The sequence below is a fragment of the Typha angustifolia genome, chromosome 10, assembly GCF_048772165.1.
Source record: "Typha angustifolia cultivar Huaian chromosome 10, ASM4877216v1, whole genome shotgun sequence".
NCBI classification, from domain to species: Eukaryota; Viridiplantae; Streptophyta; class Magnoliopsida; order Poales; family Typhaceae; genus Typha; species Typha angustifolia.
Window position 1 is genome coordinate 11,874,862 of NC_133248.1, and position 17,793 is coordinate 11,892,654.

At 37.4% G+C, this 17,793-nt stretch overlaps 4 protein-coding genes across 5 annotated transcripts; 1 reads left to right on the plus strand and 3 right to left on the minus strand.

Moving 5' to 3' along the window:
* Window positions 1-628: 628 nt before the first annotated feature.
* Window positions 629-2,214, plus strand: LOC140768685 (leucine-rich repeat extensin-like protein 7). The gene has a single exon (XM_073109050.1). It carries the CDS (start codon window positions 727-729, stop codon window positions 1,987-1,989), a length of 1,263 nt encoding a protein of 420 aa, XP_072965151.1. The 5' UTR covers window positions 629-726; the 3' UTR covers window positions 1,990-2,214.
* A 242-nt stretch (window positions 2,215-2,456) lies between these two features.
* LOC140769285 (acid phosphatase 1-like) lies at window positions 2,457-3,494 on the minus strand. The gene is made up of 3 exons (XM_073109950.1): window positions 3,118-3,494; window positions 2,791-3,000; window positions 2,457-2,708 (listed from the first exon to the last, which is right to left on the minus strand). The coding sequence occupies exons 1-3, from the start codon at window positions 3,492-3,494 to the stop codon at window positions 2,531-2,533; spliced, it is 765 nt and encodes a 254-aa protein (XP_072966051.1). The 3' UTR covers window positions 2,457-2,530.
* Window positions 3,495-4,205: 711 nt separating this feature from the next.
* Window positions 4,206-8,560, minus strand: LOC140769121 (LRR receptor-like serine/threonine-protein kinase IOS1). Of its 2 annotated transcripts, none has more exons than XM_073109685.1 (12): window positions 8,130-8,560; window positions 6,974-7,458; window positions 6,740-6,875; window positions 6,524-6,595; window positions 6,381-6,452; window positions 6,206-6,286; window positions 5,906-6,090; window positions 5,405-5,658; window positions 5,199-5,325; window positions 5,049-5,111; window positions 4,767-4,962; window positions 4,206-4,688 (listed from the first exon to the last, which is right to left on the minus strand). In XM_073109685.1, the coding sequence occupies exons 1-12, from the start codon at window positions 8,552-8,554 to the stop codon at window positions 4,259-4,261; spliced, it is 2,526 nt and encodes an 841-aa protein (XP_072965786.1). In that variant the 5' UTR covers window positions 8,555-8,560; the 3' UTR covers window positions 4,206-4,258. The 2 variants fall into 2 exon arrangements, with proteins under 2 accessions (XP_072965786.1, XP_072965785.1); XM_073109684.1 differs by having other exon boundaries at window positions 5,405-5,661.
* A 1,261-nt stretch (window positions 8,561-9,821) lies between these two features.
* On the minus strand, window positions 9,822-16,331 carry LOC140767971 (probable LRR receptor-like serine/threonine-protein kinase At1g05700). Its single transcript, XM_073108037.1, has 13 exons — window positions 16,238-16,331; window positions 15,563-16,130; window positions 13,515-13,993; window positions 13,067-13,196; window positions 12,847-12,918; window positions 12,564-12,635; window positions 12,087-12,167; window positions 11,811-11,974; window positions 11,408-11,658; window positions 11,110-11,236; window positions 10,877-10,942; window positions 10,592-10,787; window positions 9,822-10,443 (listed from the first exon to the last, which is right to left on the minus strand). The coding sequence occupies exons 1-13, from the start codon at window positions 16,305-16,307 to the stop codon at window positions 10,005-10,007; spliced, it is 2,715 nt and encodes a 904-aa protein (XP_072964138.1). The 5' UTR covers window positions 16,308-16,331; the 3' UTR covers window positions 9,822-10,004.
* Window positions 16,332-17,793: the final 1,462 nt, after the last annotated feature.

Below are 17,793 nucleotides of genomic sequence, written 5' to 3' on the forward strand. Positions count from 1 at the left end.
AATAGATGAGCAGGGAGTGGTTGAAACCTCCTCATTACAACTACAGCCACTCAATGGTTCATTGGCGCATGAGGAATTGTACTACCAAAAGGTTGTGGAAGCCAGCAAGTTGCCTCTCACTCACTGGATGTTATAATGCTGTAGAGCCAGCTGTATCCATGCAGCTATATGCCATTGAAGCTCAAGTGTATGCTTGTTTGGTTGCCATACTTAAAATAACGGATATAAGTGAGAGTATTGATTGTGATAATTAGAATAAAAATAAAATTATTGCTCTTCTCTTAACTAAAATTAGTGGGTTATTAGTTCCAAATGTTTATCCCCATGAAAACTTAGAATAAAGATTTCCGGAATCTTTCAAAACCTTATCTTATATTTGGCATGGATTTTTTAAAACAAAGAAAAGCCTCTAAAATGGCACACTTGTTCTATCTAAACCAGAGGTGCACACATCAATCCAGCCTTAACTAGATCTAGAAAGGCTAGCTGACTTGAGCCATAAATACCAATTCCCCACCACATTTAAACCCCTTGACTAGTGACCCAACTCATGCACCCAAGTGGTCAGTTGGTTTGAGAACCTACCCAATGCCAAGAAGCCAAGTGTCAGAGAAGGTACTAATCAAAAATAAAGCGAACAGTTGAGAGGAGAGATGGAAGCTAGAAACCAAAACCTTCAAACACCCTCTCTCTCTCTCTCTCTCTCTCTCTCTCTCTCTCTCAAAGATGCAGAGAATTGTGTTCTTCTTAGTCCTTTTCCCCCTCCAATTCTTCTGCCCCAGAGCCTTATACATTGGAATTGGTGGTGGTGGTGGTGGTGGTGTTGGTATTTGGATCAATGGGAGGGGGATCTTTACCCCCAACAGTCAAACTCCACCACCAAACCCTTCCGAGAGCAACCCAAGCAAGGAGTATGCAGTTCTGCAGGCATGGAGATCCGCTATAACAGAGGACCCAAATGGAGTTTTAGCCTCTTGGGTTGGCCCAAATGTGTGCTCCTACAAAGGTGTCTTCTGCTCAGAGCCACCTGAAGGCATTTCCACGACTTCCAGTGTGGTTGCTGTCATAGATCTCAACCGTGGGAACCTCAAGGGGTCTTTGGTAAAGGAGCTCTCTTTGCTCACCCACCTTAATGTCCTTCACCTCAACAGCAATAGGTTCTCAGGCACGGTCCCAGATGCCTTCAGAGATCTTAACTTCCTCACTGAACTAGACCTCAGCAACAACCTCTTCTCAGGGCCTTTTCCCACCACCACACTCTACATCCCAAGCCTCAAATACCTTGACCTCAGGTTCAATGGTTTCTCAGGTGAGATCCCAGAGGAGGTATTTGAGAAGGAATTGGATGCCATCTTCCTCAACAACAACCAATTTGAAGGGCAGATCCCTATGAGTCTCTGGGCGTCCCCTGCTTCTGTGATCACCTTGGCTAACAACAAGCTCTCTGGATCAATCCCGGCCAACTTTGGCTACATGAGCTCCCGGATAAAGGAGGTTCTTTTCCTCAACAACAAGCTCACAGGTTGCATCCCAGATGCACTTGGGTTCTTATCAGACATAGAGGTCTTGGATTTGAGCTTCAATTCCCTCACTGGCCACTTGCCCAATACTTTGTCATGCCTCACTGGGATTGAGGTCCTCAACATAGCGCACAACCAGTTCACAGGGCAGCTTCCAGACATTGTCTGTGACTTGAAGAGCCTTGCAAACCTCACTGTGGCTTTCAACTTCTTCTCTGGATTCAGCCAGGATTGCTCAAAGTTGTCCTTCAGGAATGCTTTCGATTTCTCTGGGAATTGCATACCTGGGAGGGACATGCAAAGGCCCCCACCCGAGTGCATGGGAATTCCTGGAAGTGGCTTTGGCTGCTTTGGAATGCCATCAACAGGGCCCGTGGCTTGTGCTGGTTCGATGGCAAAGGGAGGTGGGATACCAAAAATACCATTCACATTGACCACTTCGCTTCCATTGCCTTCTCCTGTTCCATAAGTTTGTGTCAGGAGGCGGCAGTTGGCCATTAACTTGAGTAGAAAGGCTACATGTATCTACTAGTGATTCAAGCTGTCTTCAAAATCTACCAGGCATAGGCAAAGTTTGTTTTGCTTTTCTATCTTGGCTGGCTTCATAAGTGCTCTTATTTTTAGTGTTTCAAATGAGCAACTAGCTAAAGAACAGCCACCTTGTTGTTACTCTTACATATCTAATGCTGCTGTCTAATTTTTGAGATAATCCAGAAAAGGATAGTAGAGTATGATGGAGTTATGAATCAGAGGCAAAGATGACAACTCTTCATTCAGCAACAGGTGATAAGGGCATTAATCGAATTCGGATCTAAGAAATAGTACGAAAGAGAAACGTAACAATATCAGCGGCCCTGTATTTTAAGGGAGAAAAAAAAATCATCGAAAATTATCTAGAACATTAACTATTGAAGAGCTCAATGGAGTTAGCTATGTTGAGAATTATAGGCAACTCATAAAACAACAGCCCATGGGGCCAATGTGCATGTTATACTTATACATTTCAAAATTCATCCAGTGTAGTACACTGGATTTGGGAGCTTAAAGGATCGTGTGGCCATGGGTGAACCCAACAAGTCACTCCATTGATCTCCTGAGATGCCACGAATCCTGTAACCTTGATGCATCAATGCTGCTCGTCTCTGTGATTTGTACTCAGTTGCAGTTGTTTTCGTCTCATAAGCTTCCCTGTTTCATTAAACATTTGCCATAGTTAGTATACTGTTTGCATCAAAAAAAGCCCAATGGTTGTCATCTATCCAAAATGTACCTCAAAATTAGCCTCGTCCAAGAATTATATCCGGCATTTAGGAGATCATCGACGGTGGTAACCCTTTCATCTTCGCCACGGCCACTTAAGAATATCAACTGAAATCCAAGTTCTCTTAACTCTTTGTACAGCCACATACTCGCCGGCAACGCCGCCGGAGTCGTAGAAGCATCTGAAATGTTGAATGACAACAGCTCTGCAACCTTTGACCTAGAAGATTACTCATCCAAGATAAGCAAATCACTTTATAATCAGCATATATAATTGTGATTAGTTCAAAGTACACAAAGAGATGATGAATAGAATTTGTACCACCATATGACCCACCCGTTTTGTCCGACGTTGGAGATCAACGTGTCATCGACGTCAAAGATCCATGCATCCATGCCATCATCAGCAACATTCACAGTCTTTGCAAAAGCCAATGCCTCCTTTGCAACAACAAACGAGTCCGATAAATACTGACCAAAATTTATATTACTCTTCACGTACTCGGTGCATCTCTCCTGTGCCCTGTTCCATACACCAGCATCGTTTCTCTCCATGGCCAGACGCCAACTCGAACAAAACAAGTCATTGTAGCCATCGGAGAGCTCGGAGTTATCATCCCCATCCCCAAGGACGACTTCGAGGAGGTTTTGAGAGGAATTGGTGGTGAGAAAGAGGAGAAATGGAAACAAAAGGAGGCAACGGAAACGCCACATTTTGATTTGTTAAGTAGCTTTGGATGCAGCTTACATATATATAAGAATATGAGTGCTTTACGGTAGATTTGTTGTTATAGTCTTTGTATTCTGATTGGTTTGCGAGTGAGGTGCTGCGAGATGCGTGCACAAGGAACAAAGTATGGAGAGGCAAATTATATATACGAAGAACGTCGTCACTAATGTTCACTGTTCAAGCAATTGGGTAGCTTGTACATGGACGCGTGAGATAAGATTGTATATTTATATACGAATCCATTTACCAATAAAAATATACGAGATTGGCCACTAAAGAAAGCATTCTGCTGTTATAAAATTTCAGATAAGGTGTTCCTCTTTTCTGTCAAGGAATTTTTTTTCGAAAATATAGAAGTTTAAGCTGAGGTGTTGGAACTTGTATCCTGTTCCTTGACACGTCATTCATAGATGAGTGGCCCAGTAACTAGCCGATCCATTGCTTGCTTAGCTGGGACCTTTTCCTGGGGCAGGCTTCCCATCTCCTCATTAACAATATAAAATTTATAATTTACTTTTTACTATAATGGCTGCTAAGGGAGGAGTTAGAACTTAAGAAGGAATTCCACCACTGTTACTAAAAATTTAATTTTTAGAGTGGCTAGCCAGTTATAGGGGATCAGAAAAGAAAATTTTATTCTGAGCTTTTAATCTTGGAGTAAGTGGTAGGTTAACCAATGCATCATGAATTAGCACACCGTACATGATATTTATCCATCGCAACCTTGAGAGGATGGCATTAATCACTACTACCTTGCAGTTGGGAAACTCATGCGGCCCATTTGAATACGCACCATCTCAATGGAATCACTCTGACTCGTCTCAGAGATTACCCTGGAGATCTCATTCTTTCCGTCTTCTCTTGCAACCTCTCGTTCCAAGCTCTTCTTTAGCTCTATTACAACCTCGCTCATGGTTGGCCTCTGACTATGCGATCTCATTGTGCACCTCATCGCAAGCTTCAAAACGTCTTGCACCGACTGGGGGTCATACTCTCCTTGTAGCTTTGCGTCCACAATGCTTGTAGTTTTATGATTGTCGAACTCTTTGCCCACCCACTCAACTATATGACCTCTTCCGTCTCTTTCCACCGCCGGCACGCCGGTGATCAATTCCAGGAGGACGACTCCAAAGCTGTACACATCATTCTTCTCATGGAGCTGCCCATTATCCAAGTACCTAAAGAATTAACAACATATGTTATGTATATGTTCATCTTTATTGTTAAATCCTAGATTAGTTATCCATCTGGCTTACTCCGGATCCAGAAAACCGTCGGTGCCAACAACTCTGGAGGCCTCGATAAAACTCTTGGTGGTATCGATTGGAAAAGGCTTTGACATCCCAAAATCCGAAATTTTAGCTTCAAAATCTTCGGTTAAAAGGATATTGTGGGTCTTCACATCTCTGTGAATTATTCGTGTTTCGCACTCGGTGTGCAAAAATTGTAGCCCTGTTAGTCAACACGAGGCTTATATGTATATTAGTCTTCAAACTAAGCCGGGTGCAGAGTAAAGTAGCCAAACAAATTAACTTAACCTCGTGCTGCTTCAGTTGCAATTTGGAGCCGCTGTGCCCAACTTAAGAGCTTGCCATGGCCATCTGTGTCAGTATCATTAGTGAAATCAGTTATCCATGAAGGCTAGCACTAGGTTATATATAATTGTAATACCGAAGGGATTGTTATACCAAAGAGATGGTCCTTGAGACTTCCATTGGCCATGTAAGGGTAGATCAAGGCCAGGTGGTTCTCCTCCTCACAGTATCCAACCAAGGACAACAAATTCCTATGCCGAGCCGTAGACAAGAGATGAGTCTGCAATATCACCTAGTTTTTATTTCACTATGCACAACAAACAAAATCTAATAATTTTACATCTAAATATGTATGGTACCTCAGCATTAAACTCCTTGGTCCCTTGCTCAGATGCGTCGGAGCGAAGCTTAACTGCTACTTCTGTGGTGTTGTCTTCCAAAACACCGTGGTAAACTATTCCAAATCCACCTTCCCCAATGACCCTCTCGAAATTGTTTGTGATGGCTTTCACCTCCAAGTACGAGAACCTGCGGATTTCAGACGGGTTCGACTTGCCTACGCTGGGCGTTACTCCATGTCTCGATCCTCCTGGGAGATCAGGACAAGGTGGTGCTGCTAGAATTCACACATAAGCCACAAGCATTCCAATTAAATTTAATTAAATCTAGGCTAAATTATAAATAGTACAGTTAAATCTTACATTCACTGGGATGTGCTCCAGAATATTAGTGAAGACTAGGATGTTTTATGTTATAAAAATATTTATAAATACAAACCAAATGATTTTCATGATTATAAAATCCTTGACCCATCATCATCATACATAGAGGAGCAAATAAGAAATTAAGGAGAAACTTACGTTGCTGTCTTCTAGCTCTTCTAATTAACCAGATGGCAACGAGTACCGGTATAACCACACCGGGAACTATTGAAGCAACCAAAATAATGTTCAGCTTATTCTTCTTCTCCGTCTGCTGCTGCTGCTGCTGCTGCTGCTTTCCACATGGATCCCAGGGGTAGCAGAGATGACTGTTATGTTCCAACCTAATAAAATGTAGATAGTACTAGATTTATCACACTAGTAACTGAGAAAAAAGAAAAGCGAACTAAGCAAATTAATTAATTTTGAACATAATGGACTCGGTTGAAAGAAACAAACCGCAGAATAAGTGTTCCAGATTTTTGTCTTTCAAGGAGAGCAGCTGGGATTGGTCCGCTGAGGTTGTTCCATGACAAATCTCTGCAACAAGCACATATAGATATATACATCTCAGAGTTATAATCCACATAAGATGCAAGTCGTAAAAAGGAAGTTGCACGACCCAATTACTTACAAAAATCGGAGGGATAACATCCCTGATAGAAACTCTGGTACAGTGCCTGTTAACCTGTTGTAAGACAAGTCCCTGAAACAAAGATTCATTAAATTCATCATTGACTCATTTCTCACACTTAACTGAGAGGTTTCAAAGCGTACAATTCTTGGGTTGCAGTGAGTCTTGCGAGAGCAGCGGGAATTTCACCAGTGAATCCATGTGAACTTAGATTTCTGCATGCATGGCACATATATTAGTTAGTATAAACAACTTTATATAAATCAAATTCCATAATACATACTCTCAAGTATCACGTATATAGTATGATTTCCACCGTCCGTTCGACACAATCAAATATATGAGTTTAGGGAACCTACAGAGAGGTGACCCTTGGAGGACCAGAGTCAGCGATTGTACAGTTTATGCCAGTCCATATAAAATTTGTAGGACCACATGGATCTCCTTGCCATTGCTTTATCTGATATAATTTTTTGATCTCCTCCATAGCAGCAACTGATTATTCCAGAAGGCGTATTCGTCAGCATAGAAAGAAATTAAACAGATCATATTCAACTAGTGATTCTGTGTCATGTTTAATTTGGCATACATACCATCTCCTTGATAGGTGGGTAGATTGGGGAGAGTAATGGCAGTATAAACCTCTATAGCGTTGAACATTGGAGGTAGGGTGGAGCCAGTTGAACGAGTGAAGTCGAGGTATCTGCGTTCTTCGACTGTCCGGACTACGTACTTGAAGGGTATGTGAGTTGCCAAGAGGTACGACGGGCTGCAGTTATAGCTACCGGATTGCCCATCCAAACTGACTTGGAATGATCGACTCTCGGTGCTATTAAGGGAGAGTAACTCCGCAAAGTGCATATAGACGTAGTTGGTGGGATGAACAATTCCAACGTTGGGAGCATCCAAGTAATACGTTAGTGTGTCGTCAGTCGAGGCACCAGCAGTTTGCATTACTTTCAATGGCACGTCGTAGGGGTCTCCTTCCTTCTGCTGGACAGGGGAACTCGTCTCCATTAATTCCAAACCGACAACATTGCAGGGTGTCCAAGTCCGGTCGTACTTATCGTCGGGATACCTACGATAATTAACCATGCAGTTTATTTGCTAGCTAAGAAATTAAGTTTTACTTAAAAAGGTTCTGAAGCTATCTAACGTTACCTGAGTGCAAGAAAAGATAATTTTATTTTTGTAAGAATTTAGAAACTATTATTTTATCTTATTCAAAGTGTTTTCTTCTTTAAAAAAAAATCATATATCACCATAATCAAAGTGGTTTCTCCTATGATTATTTAAAGTGATTTCTTTTTTCTATTTCTACTTTTAGATTAAATTATTCTTATGTCAATGGTACTCAGATTGTTCTCTCATTAACGGTACCTAGTTTTATGGTGATAATACCATTGTTTCATAGTGGTAAAGAATGGTGTTAATATATTATTTTTCTGGTAAAAGACAGGATTTTTTTTAGAAGAAACTGATAAGATAGGATTCAAAAAGTCTATTATACAGGGATTTTCTTTTTAAAGTTTTTGATAAACATAATACCAGTTTTTCTGATACTATTAGCAAACGATAGTTCTTAAATCCTTCATATTCTAACATAGTGGGAACAGGATCTATTATTCTCGCTTTTATCCGGTTTGATCTATATATTTATTTTGACATAATAATTGCTAAGAATAAGCAAAAGGTTTACAAAGAAGATCGAATTATAACCTTTTCGATTGAGTATCTGAAGTTAGTTACCTGATAACAACATCGGTAAGAGCTCCCAAGTTGCAACGTGCCGGAAACACCAGAGAGACGGATTGATCGACATCCTTGAATACATTGTTATTATCAATAGGTCTCAATTCAAGTGCAGAGATAAAAGGGACTCCTGAGCTCGTATTTACTAGACAAACCCAGAAATAATTAGCTAAAGCAACTGTGACAATCTCAGCCACGTAGAGCGTATCGGTCATATCAATGGTAATAGTTTGCCAAAAATTAATCCCTAGGTAGAGATCGAATCGAATATGCTGATCACTACCCCAAGTGCTATCTTTGCCATCATAATTACCATATAGAAAGTAGGCTTTGATAAGATATTTGTCACCTTGATTCATGCCATCTAAGGTGTAACAATTGCGACCTCCCTCTGGAAAACTTCTTACGTACTGTGTCTGCATAGGTTGGTCGCTAGTATAAGTCTTGGAAACACTGTAGGCTTTTCCTGTGTCTATGTATTTGGTATCAGAAATGTAGGTTAATCCAGTGGTGTCGTCAGAATAACTATCTCCATCGTATCCACAATCGATGCTCACGAAGCCTGGTAAAAAGATAAAAGACAATTACTCAGTAAAGACAAGTTTGGCGACAATCAAATTTTGGTTATAGGGATTGAATGTGCTAATATGTAAGGTTATCAGTTGTTCTTGTGCTCTATTTTATTCTACCACCCAGTTTTAAGTATCATGGATACAAATTGATGTACCTTGCTGGGCATGAGCGAATTCCATTGTGGACGCGAAGAAGACAACCATTAGGAAGAAAGCCATCATTTATGTTTGCAGCTAATTATGCTATGGACAAAGTGTATATTAAGGCTAGCTATACATATATCTACATATATAATCATATCTTAATTGATGGTGGACTAATTAAAATATGTAGTCTAATGGTTTCTTACGGGGCCAAACATTGGCCAATAGATTCATCTGAGACAGATTTTTTTTTTTTGGGTTGACAAGTTGACATTTTTTTGGATAGAAAAGCAAAACATAAAAAAAAATGAAATGAAATTAGAAAAACAATTAAATCACAAGTCACTTTCCGACCATATCAGAGGAACTTAGTCTATACCACAGGAGACCATAGAAATTTCCATCATCAAACCATTAAATTTTCGTTATAATACTGAATGCTTTTAAAGATCTTAAAATAGTAGAAATTCTGTGAATGTCTATTAATATTATCTTATTACATGGATAATAAGCAACCCTCAATTCGAGATCCAAATTAAAGACGGACCGAAATAAAGTTAGGGATGTATTTATTTGGAAAAACTGGTAACCTGATATTTTTATGGGTAAGTATACTTAGCTCTCCTAAATTATTATTATTACACTTTCTAAATTTTTATAGTATTACATAGATCTCTTGAACTTTAAAAATTATATACATATACTCATTAATTAAGAAAAAAATTTATATGAACTTTCTGAAATAAGAATTTTCTTAGATTGAAGGGGTTATGTAGGAGTTATATAGTAAAAAAAGAGTTTAGTGGATGTATATGAAAAACAATAATAATTTAAGATGACTAAATGTAATTAACCTTGGACTCCATCATTTACCAATTGATTCCTCCTTTAGCTATATATTTATTAAAAAAAACAACTAATTTCAAGGTGGTCTTTTCGTAAATAAAACAAAAGAAATAGTAACCTTAGTATATAATAGAAAAAATTACAAATATTACCATATCTTTTGAATCTATTACGAATAAATTCATTTGTGAATGCAACCATAATCCACAAAGCACTCTATAAGAAAAGGGGAAAAAAATAAATCAGTCTGTAACCTACTTACATATAAGATATATAAAAAATCCCTTGCAACGCTCGCAAAATGACACCGCTACCTTGTAGTTAGGAAACTAATGCTGTCCTTTTGAACTTGCATCAGTTCAATTGAATCACTCTCACTCGTCTCAGAGACTTCCATAGAGACTCCCATGGACACATTGCTACCAATTCCTCTTGCAACCTCTAGTTCCAAACTCTTCTTTAGCTGCGCTACCACTTCACGCATGGCTGGCCTCTCACTTGTCGATTTCATCGTGCACCTCATTGCGAGCTTCAAAACATTCCGCATCGATTTGGGCTCATATTCTCCTTGTAGCTTGGCATCCACAATGCCTGCAATTTCGTGCTTGTCGAGCTCCATGCCCACCCACTCGACTATATGACCTCTTCCCAATCTTTCCACTGCCGGCACTCCTGTGATCAATTCCAGGAGGACAATCCCAAAGCTGTACACATCACTCTTCTCATGGAGCTGCCCACTGCCAAAGTACCTGAAATTAAGACCGCATGTTATATGTTCATGCATCACCATTGCAGAATTAATATATCAGACAAAACGAGGTTTTATACTGTCTATAACATCTAACTGAAAATTGGAAGGATGGACAAAGTGTGTAGATAGTTATTCAGCAGACTTACTCCGGATCCAGAAAACCATCGGTGCCAACAACTCTTGAGGCCGTGATAAAACTCTGGGTGTTATCGATTGGGAAAGGCTTTGACATACCAAAGTCTGCGATCTTAGCCTCAAAACTCTCGGTCAAGAGGATATTGTGGGTCTTCACATCTCTGTGAATTATCGGAATTGCGCATCCCGTGTGCAAAAATTCTAGCCCTGTTTTAAGTTAGTATGAGGATTAACTAGTCTCCTAATTAGTTAAATCAAGTGTGAAGTTGAGCCAAACAAATTAATTAACTCAGAACCTTGTGCTGCATCAGCTGCGATTTGGAGCCGCTGTGCCCAACTTAACACCTTCCCACGGCTGCCATCTGTTCCAATTACTCAAGGTGAACAATATTTGACAAAATGGGTCGCTTATTAGGCAGTTCCATGGTTTTTTCTCTTGCTTCTAATAACCTTCTCTAACGGACCTTTTAAAAAAAATGAGGGAAACGTACTTTTTGTTTACTAATGCAAAGGCTAGATTGTTGCGTACCAAAGAGATGGTCCTTGAGACTTCCCTTGGCCATGTAGGGATAGAGCAAGGCTAGGTGGTCGTCCTCCGCACAGTAGCCAACCAAGGACACCAGGTTCTCATGCTGAGCCTTAGACGAGAGATTGGCCTACAATAAACGCACATAGTTTAGGACGCGATAAGCATGGGATGTTTCTAATTAACCACAAAAGTGTTTTTAAAGAAAATAGTGATTAATGAGTTACGAGTATAGTATCAGAGTAGGAGATCCTCAAGTTTATGCCATCTCATATTTATCATATCATTAAAACTTGAATACCTCTGCATTGAACTCCTTGGTCCCTTGTGCAGATGTATCAGAGCGAAGCTTGACTGCTACCTCTGTGGTGTTGTCTTCCAAGACACCGTGGTAAACTATCCCAAATCCACCTCTCCCAATGACCCTCTCGAAATTGTTTGTGATGGCCTTCACCTCCAAGTACGAGAATCTACGGATTTCAGATGGCATCGACATGCCTACTCTAGGCGTTACTCCATGTGTCGATCCTCTTCGGAGATCGGGATAAGGTGCTGCTAAAACTCACACATGGATGAGCCGCAAGAATTCCGAACATGCACGAAAATATTATTGAAGGCTACGATTTTCTATGTTAAATTTCTTTTTATAGATACAAACTCCATCTATACATGGCCGAGAGAAGAAGAAGAGAGGAGACACTCACGTTGATGTCTTCTACCTCTTCTTCTTAACCAAATGGCAAGGAGTAGTAGTATAACCACACCGGGAACTATTGAAGCAACCAAAATAATCCACAGCTTCTTATTATTACTATCAGTACTCACACGTGGATCACTAGAGTAGCAGCCATGATCGTAATTTTCCAACCTAACAAAATATACACAGCACTTGATTTAACGCACTAGTAATTGAGAGAAAATAAAGGAATCAAGAAAATTAGTTTGAAACATCAAGTTAAGACTTGGCTGAAAGAAACAACCCCAGAGAAAGTGCTCCAGAATTTTGTCTTTCAAGGAGAGCAGCTGGGATTGGTCCGCTTAGTTGGTTACATGACAAATTTCTGCAAGATCCACACAATGTAAGACTATCAGTATTAAATTGATTGTATCTTAATTGATTAATAAATCCTTATTTATTATTAGATATTTTACATTATGCGTGTAAAATAGAGTGGTTGTGTTGGTTACTCTTTAATCAATTTGAGTATAGCAAAACGAAGCCAATATATTAATTAACTTGTCCTCATAGATATATAGATCTCATAGTTATAATACACATAAGATGCTACAGCAAGCAGAGGAATGATAAGTGTGCTAGAAATTCTGGTACAGTGCATGTTAAACTGTTGTTAGGCAAGTCCCTGAAACAGAGGACCATTAAATCCATCATTATTGCTTAATGAACATTTAATAAAAGAAAAAGGAACTAAGAAAGCAAGCTGATCCAAATAACTTACAGCAAGCGGAGGGATGACATGTTTGCTAGAAATTCTGGTATAGTGCCTGTTAAACTGTTGTTAGACAAGTCCCTGAAACAAAGGTTTACAAAATTCATCAATGTTGCTTAATTAACCTCTGCTAACAGAAAAATCTCTCGATCCAAAGAAAAGAAAATAGTAGCAAGAACAATATATTAGGTAAAGTAGTTTCAGCATCTTAGTGTGTCTGAAAGTCTAGTGATTTAGTTATTCAGCTTAGTAGCAATACAATAGATCTGTATTGGGTCGTTTCAAGACATACAATTCTTGGATGGCAGTGAGATTAACGAGAGCATTGGGTATTTCACCGGTCAATGCATGCGAACTTAGGTTTCTGCATGGTACAAAGGTTATATAGTTAGTATAAACGACTTGTATAAATCAAACTTTATAATGCATAATATGGAGTATCATCCAATATCATATATGTCTTAAAATTTGCACCATAAAAATAAGTAAATATATGAGTTTGGGGTACCTACAGAGAGGCAATTTTTGGAGGATTAGAGGCTGTACAATTTATGCCGACCCATTTAAAGTTGGGAGGGCCACATGGATCTCCTTGCCATTGTTTCATCTGATATAGTTTCTTGATCCCCATCATAGCGTCAACTAATTATTGCACAAGAGTATTTGTCAGTAGCGTGTGCATAATAAACCCCAATTACGATTTCTGAAGGTAATTAAAGATGTAAAAGAAAACGAAATTAACAAATCATACTTAGCAAGTGATTCCATGCCATGTTTTAGTTTAGTCAGAAACTAAGGTGTCGTTCTGTTTATTTTGTCAGGAGATGCCGAGAAAATAGCTTTACAAACAAGGAGGAGTTGGGATTTCTAAGGTGCCGAAAAAAGAGAGCCCATACATGCATAAATAAAAGAAGAGCATGAGTTTTATAAGTTGCAACTTGTAAGAAATGACATATATACCATCTACTTGATCCGTGGCTGAATCGGGGAGTTCAATGGCAACATAAGCCTCTACAGCATTCAAGATTGGAGGAAGGGTGGAGGTATTTAAAGGAGTCAAGTCAAAGGAAACGGTTTCGCCCGTTGTGGCCGCGTCGTTGAAGACTAGGTGAGTTGCTGACAGGTACGTAGGGCTGACACGGTAGCCGTTGGATTCCCCAGTCAATGTGACCATGAATGACCTACTCTCACTGCTATTAAGAAGCAATAACTCCGCCAAGTGGACATATATGTAGTAGGTAGGATCAATAATCCCATTGCTATACACATCCAGGTAATACCTTAATGTGTCGACAGCAGTTTGCATTACATTTAATGGCACATCATAGGAGTCTCCATTACTCTGCTTGACAAGGGAACTCGTGCTTATACGCGTTCCATTACAGGAACGGCTACCAAAGCAGGTTTTCCACGTCCTGTCGTACATATCGTTCGGATACCTGCAATAAACATCGCATTTAGTTTCTTAAGATTATGTATGGTTTTATTTTATTTTTATTTTTATAATAGTGCAATCTAGTGTATCTTAATCTATTTTTAAAAAAAATAATTTGCTGTTAAAGATAAATTTAATCACAGAAATGCCCAAGAAGTCCTACTCAGACTTAAGTATACCATGCACATCTTATTTTTGATAGCATCTTAATTTACAACTAAAATCTTAAGCCGTTTAGAAAATAAGATTTATAAATTTTACGTTGTCTATCTCGTTTGTGCATATTAATTTATGACATAATAATTAATAAGAGAGCAATTAGGTCAAACATATTTATTGTAACATTCAAATATCGTCATGAGGCATTCGAACACCAAAATTTGAGAGTGCAAATTTTGACAAAATATTCGAATGCCCATTTACTAGTGTTCGAACGCCTGATGTTGTGGTCAATTCGTGTTAGGGTTCATTTGAATATGTTTGAATTTAATACTAGCACGAAATCAAAGAGTATCTATGACAATTTCATAAAAAATAAAAAAATCATCTTTTTTCCACTTTATATCACATCAATGGTAATTTTTATTATACTTTTATTCTAGAATAGAATAGAATAGAAGTGAACATATGAATAGTTATTCTTGGAATAATTATCTTATATTAAGAATTATAAAAAGAAATGTCTATCCTAGAATTGACATTATTCATAAAGCCCATTAATTTTAGGAATAACTTTTTTCTTATTAAAAAAATACAACTAAGCATTATAATAAATCTATTCTAGAATGCAAATACTATTCATCAAAATTATATTTTATGCCACACAATAATCCAATTATTAGTTTACCCTTGATATTTATCCCAGCAACCTACTATATATCAAATCACAAAGTATTTATAGTAATTTTGTAAAAGATAAAATATCTTTTTTCTATATTTTTTCTTTCACTTTTTATCATATCAAAGATAATTATTACATCATTATGATAAAATACAAGTCAACATTAAAATAATTATTTCTATAATAAAGATCCCATTTTAAGAATACAAAAATATTGCTAAAATTGACTATATTCGTAATGTAGGTCAAAGTAAACGAGACCCATAGATTAAGCCCCGTGTTTGACTAAATATTTGCAACTTGGGGTGGATCTAATTATAAATATTACAACACAGAGGTGTAAATTAAAAAAAAATGGAAAAGTAGGGTGTTAAATAAAAATCTTCTTAAGTAAAATAATTTATTATTTATACTTTTCATTAAAAAAAAAAATGGGCCCACTAGGAGAGAAAAATTAAAGGGAAAAAAAAAACTAAATTGTGTTTACAAATTAAAAGGGTGAGCCATACTAATTAGGTCATATTAATTGGTATGTTAAAATTTTAGCGAATAGTATAATTATAGTTGTTAGATTAGGGGAGAGAAATTAGTCATCTTATCAAACCATTTATCTTGATAAGAATAATCAAAAGGTTTAAAAAGAGCATCAAAATATGGTAAGAGGCATCCGACCGTAAAAATAGAGAAAACAATTGATAATTAATATGTAAACGAAACAAACATGATCATTACCTGACTACAACATCTTTAAAACCTCCCACGTTGTAACGTTCCCAGTAAACCAAAGACACGGACTGGTTGACGTCCTTGAACACATTAGTACTCTCGATAGGCCTCAATTCAAGTGCAGAGATGAATGGGACTCCTGATTTTTTATTTTTTACGAGACAAACAAAGAAATATTTAGCTGAAGCAACTGTGACGATCTCAGCCTCGTATAATTTGTCGGGTTCATGGATTTCAACAGTTTGCCAAAAATTAACCCCAAGGTAGAGATCAAATGAGATATACGCACTCCCATCGACGCTATCTTCGCCATCATAATTGCCATATAAAAAGGAAGCTCTGATAAGATACTTGGCTCCTTGATTAATGTTATCTAAGGTGTAACAATTCCGATCTCCGTCCGGAAAACTTCTTACGTATTGTGTCTGCGTAGGTTGATCACTGGATTGAACTTTGGGAACACTGTAGGCTTTTCCTGTGTCTATGAAATTAGCATCAGAAACGTACGTTAATCCAGTGGTCTTGTTGTCAGAATAACTATCTCCATCGTATCCGCAATCAATGCTCAGAAAACCTGCAACGATAAGAAGACAATTAATTAGTAAATACAAGTTGCAGATACCACTCATTTCTAGGTATCGTGGCTTCAAATTGATGATATGCAAGAAACACTATACATACCTTGCTGGCCGTGAACAGAAAGGTTCATTGTAGAGACGAAGAAGACGAGCATAAGAAAGAGAGCCATCATTTACGTTTGCAGCTGAGGGTGTGGATTATATGAGTGCATATATAGATAGGCTTGTTGATATTATATAATATATGTATAGCACAGTTAGGCGACTTGACCGTAGAATAATAAAAGGGAGCTTCAGCTTCACCCAGAATATTTTATTCTTTGGAGGAGGACTATTCAACATATTTCGAAAATAATATTTTGAGCAAATGGAAATGTGCTAAGATTTTTGTTTTTTTATTCGAATAATAATGCGGTAAGGTTGTTAACACGTTCTTTTCAATGGTGCCCACTTGCATCGTATTCGGCAGAAAGTTCCCTCTTACAGTTCACAACATTGACCGATCTCTACGAACACAAGCATCGAAATCTCTACATCCACACGTTCACCGTTTCACGTTTCACATGGATATGACTGAACTGGACTGAAATACAATACAATAATAATAGGTAGGGTGTAATATCCAAGATGGCCTGATCAGCTATCAAGTTCAACGAAGCTTCCCCTGCCTTCATACAAGGGCTAAATCTAAACAAATTCTGATATCTAGAATTTTCTTTAAAAATCACTATCTAGAAGCTGTCCTTTTTCTTTTCTTCTTCCTCTCTTATTTTCTTTTTCTTTCTTTGTTGCACTCGACCGAAGTCCGCACTCTCTTTCTCTCTAAAATTTAAAGTTTTTTCTTCTCTCTCTCTCTCTCTATATATATATTTTATTACTATATAAGATAAGTGCCTTATCATACTTATTATTGTCGTTATATATATTTTTTTATTTTTGGTTATTACAAATGTGTTCTAATCATGTTCATATTTAGAATAGAGGTGGAATAAGAATAGCAAATAAATTTTGTTAATTACCAAAATAAGGGATTTGTTTTATGAATAACTATTTCTTATATTTACTTGTATTTTGAAATAAAAGTAATTATGTTTGATGTGAAGATAAGGAAGAACAAATTATTGAAATACATTTTGATTTGATTTAAAATAGATTAATAGAATATATAGTAAGTAAAATAAAATATTCTATGTATACAATGCATGTAATACACATGTAGGGCGGTATGTATGCAATGCGGTTAACTCAACATTTTTGTATACGATACAGTTAGCTCGATATGCATAACTAGGCTGATAGATATGCAGCACGCATGTAGGGCAGTATTTATGTAATCTATATTTACGTATGCAATATAGTTAGCTCAATATACACAGCTAGGTCGGTAGGTATATAATACACATGTAGGAATCTACTTATGCAATGCTACGATATTTTTCATACCACATAAATATTTTCTAAATATTATTATATTTTATAGTCAAAAATATTAAATTTTATTCTACCTGGTAAATATTATTTTAGCTTAAAACATGAGATTATTAATAATATTATATTATTTTATTATTTAAAGAAAGATTTAATTAGGTCAATATAGTTTACTTAAATAGTAAATATATTATTTTATCTATGAGTAAATATTTAATTTGTTAAAGTATT

Bases quoted from the DNA above. Each gene is read 5' to 3' on its own strand.
- LOC140768685 (XM_073109050.1), top strand. From the start codon at position 727: ATGCAGAGAATTGTGTTCTTCTTAGTCCTTTTCCCCCTCCAATTCTTC.
- LOC140769285 (XM_073109950.1), bottom strand. From the start codon at position 3,494: ATGTGGCGTTTCCGTTGCCTCCTTTTGTTTCCATTTCTCCTCTTTCTC. The intron at 3,001-3,117 runs GTGGGTCATATG...GTAATCTTCTAG, and splicing joins TCCAACGTCGGACAAAACGG to GTCAAAGGTTGCAGAGCTGT. The intron at 2,709-2,790 runs GTACATTTTGGA...TTAATGAAACAG, and splicing joins TGGACGAGGCTAATTTTGAG to GGAAGCTTATGAGACGAAAA.
- LOC140769121 (XM_073109684.1), bottom strand. From the start codon at position 8,554: ATGCAGACACAGTACGTAAGAAGTTTTCCAGAGGGAGGTCGCAATTGT. The intron at 5,662-5,905 runs GTAAGTTTCTCC...TGTGAATTCTAG, and splicing joins AAGAGCTAGAAGACAGCAAC to CAGCACCACCTTGTCCTGAT. The intron at 4,689-4,766 runs GTAAGCCAGATG...TTAATTCTTTAG, and splicing joins GACGGTTTTCTGGATCCGGA to GTACTTGGATAATGGGCAGC.
- LOC140767971 (XM_073108037.1), bottom strand. From the start codon at position 16,307: ATGATGGCTCTCTTTCTTATGCTCGTCTTCTTCGTCTCTACAATGAAC. The intron at 12,636-12,846 runs GTATGTCTTGAA...CCTTTGTTTCAG, and splicing joins CTCACTGCCATCCAAGAATT to GGACTTGTCTAACAACAGTT. The intron at 11,237-11,407 runs GTATTCAAGTTT...CGTTTATTGTAG, and splicing joins CCAAGGAGTTCAATGCAGAG to GCCAATCTCTCGTCTAAGGC.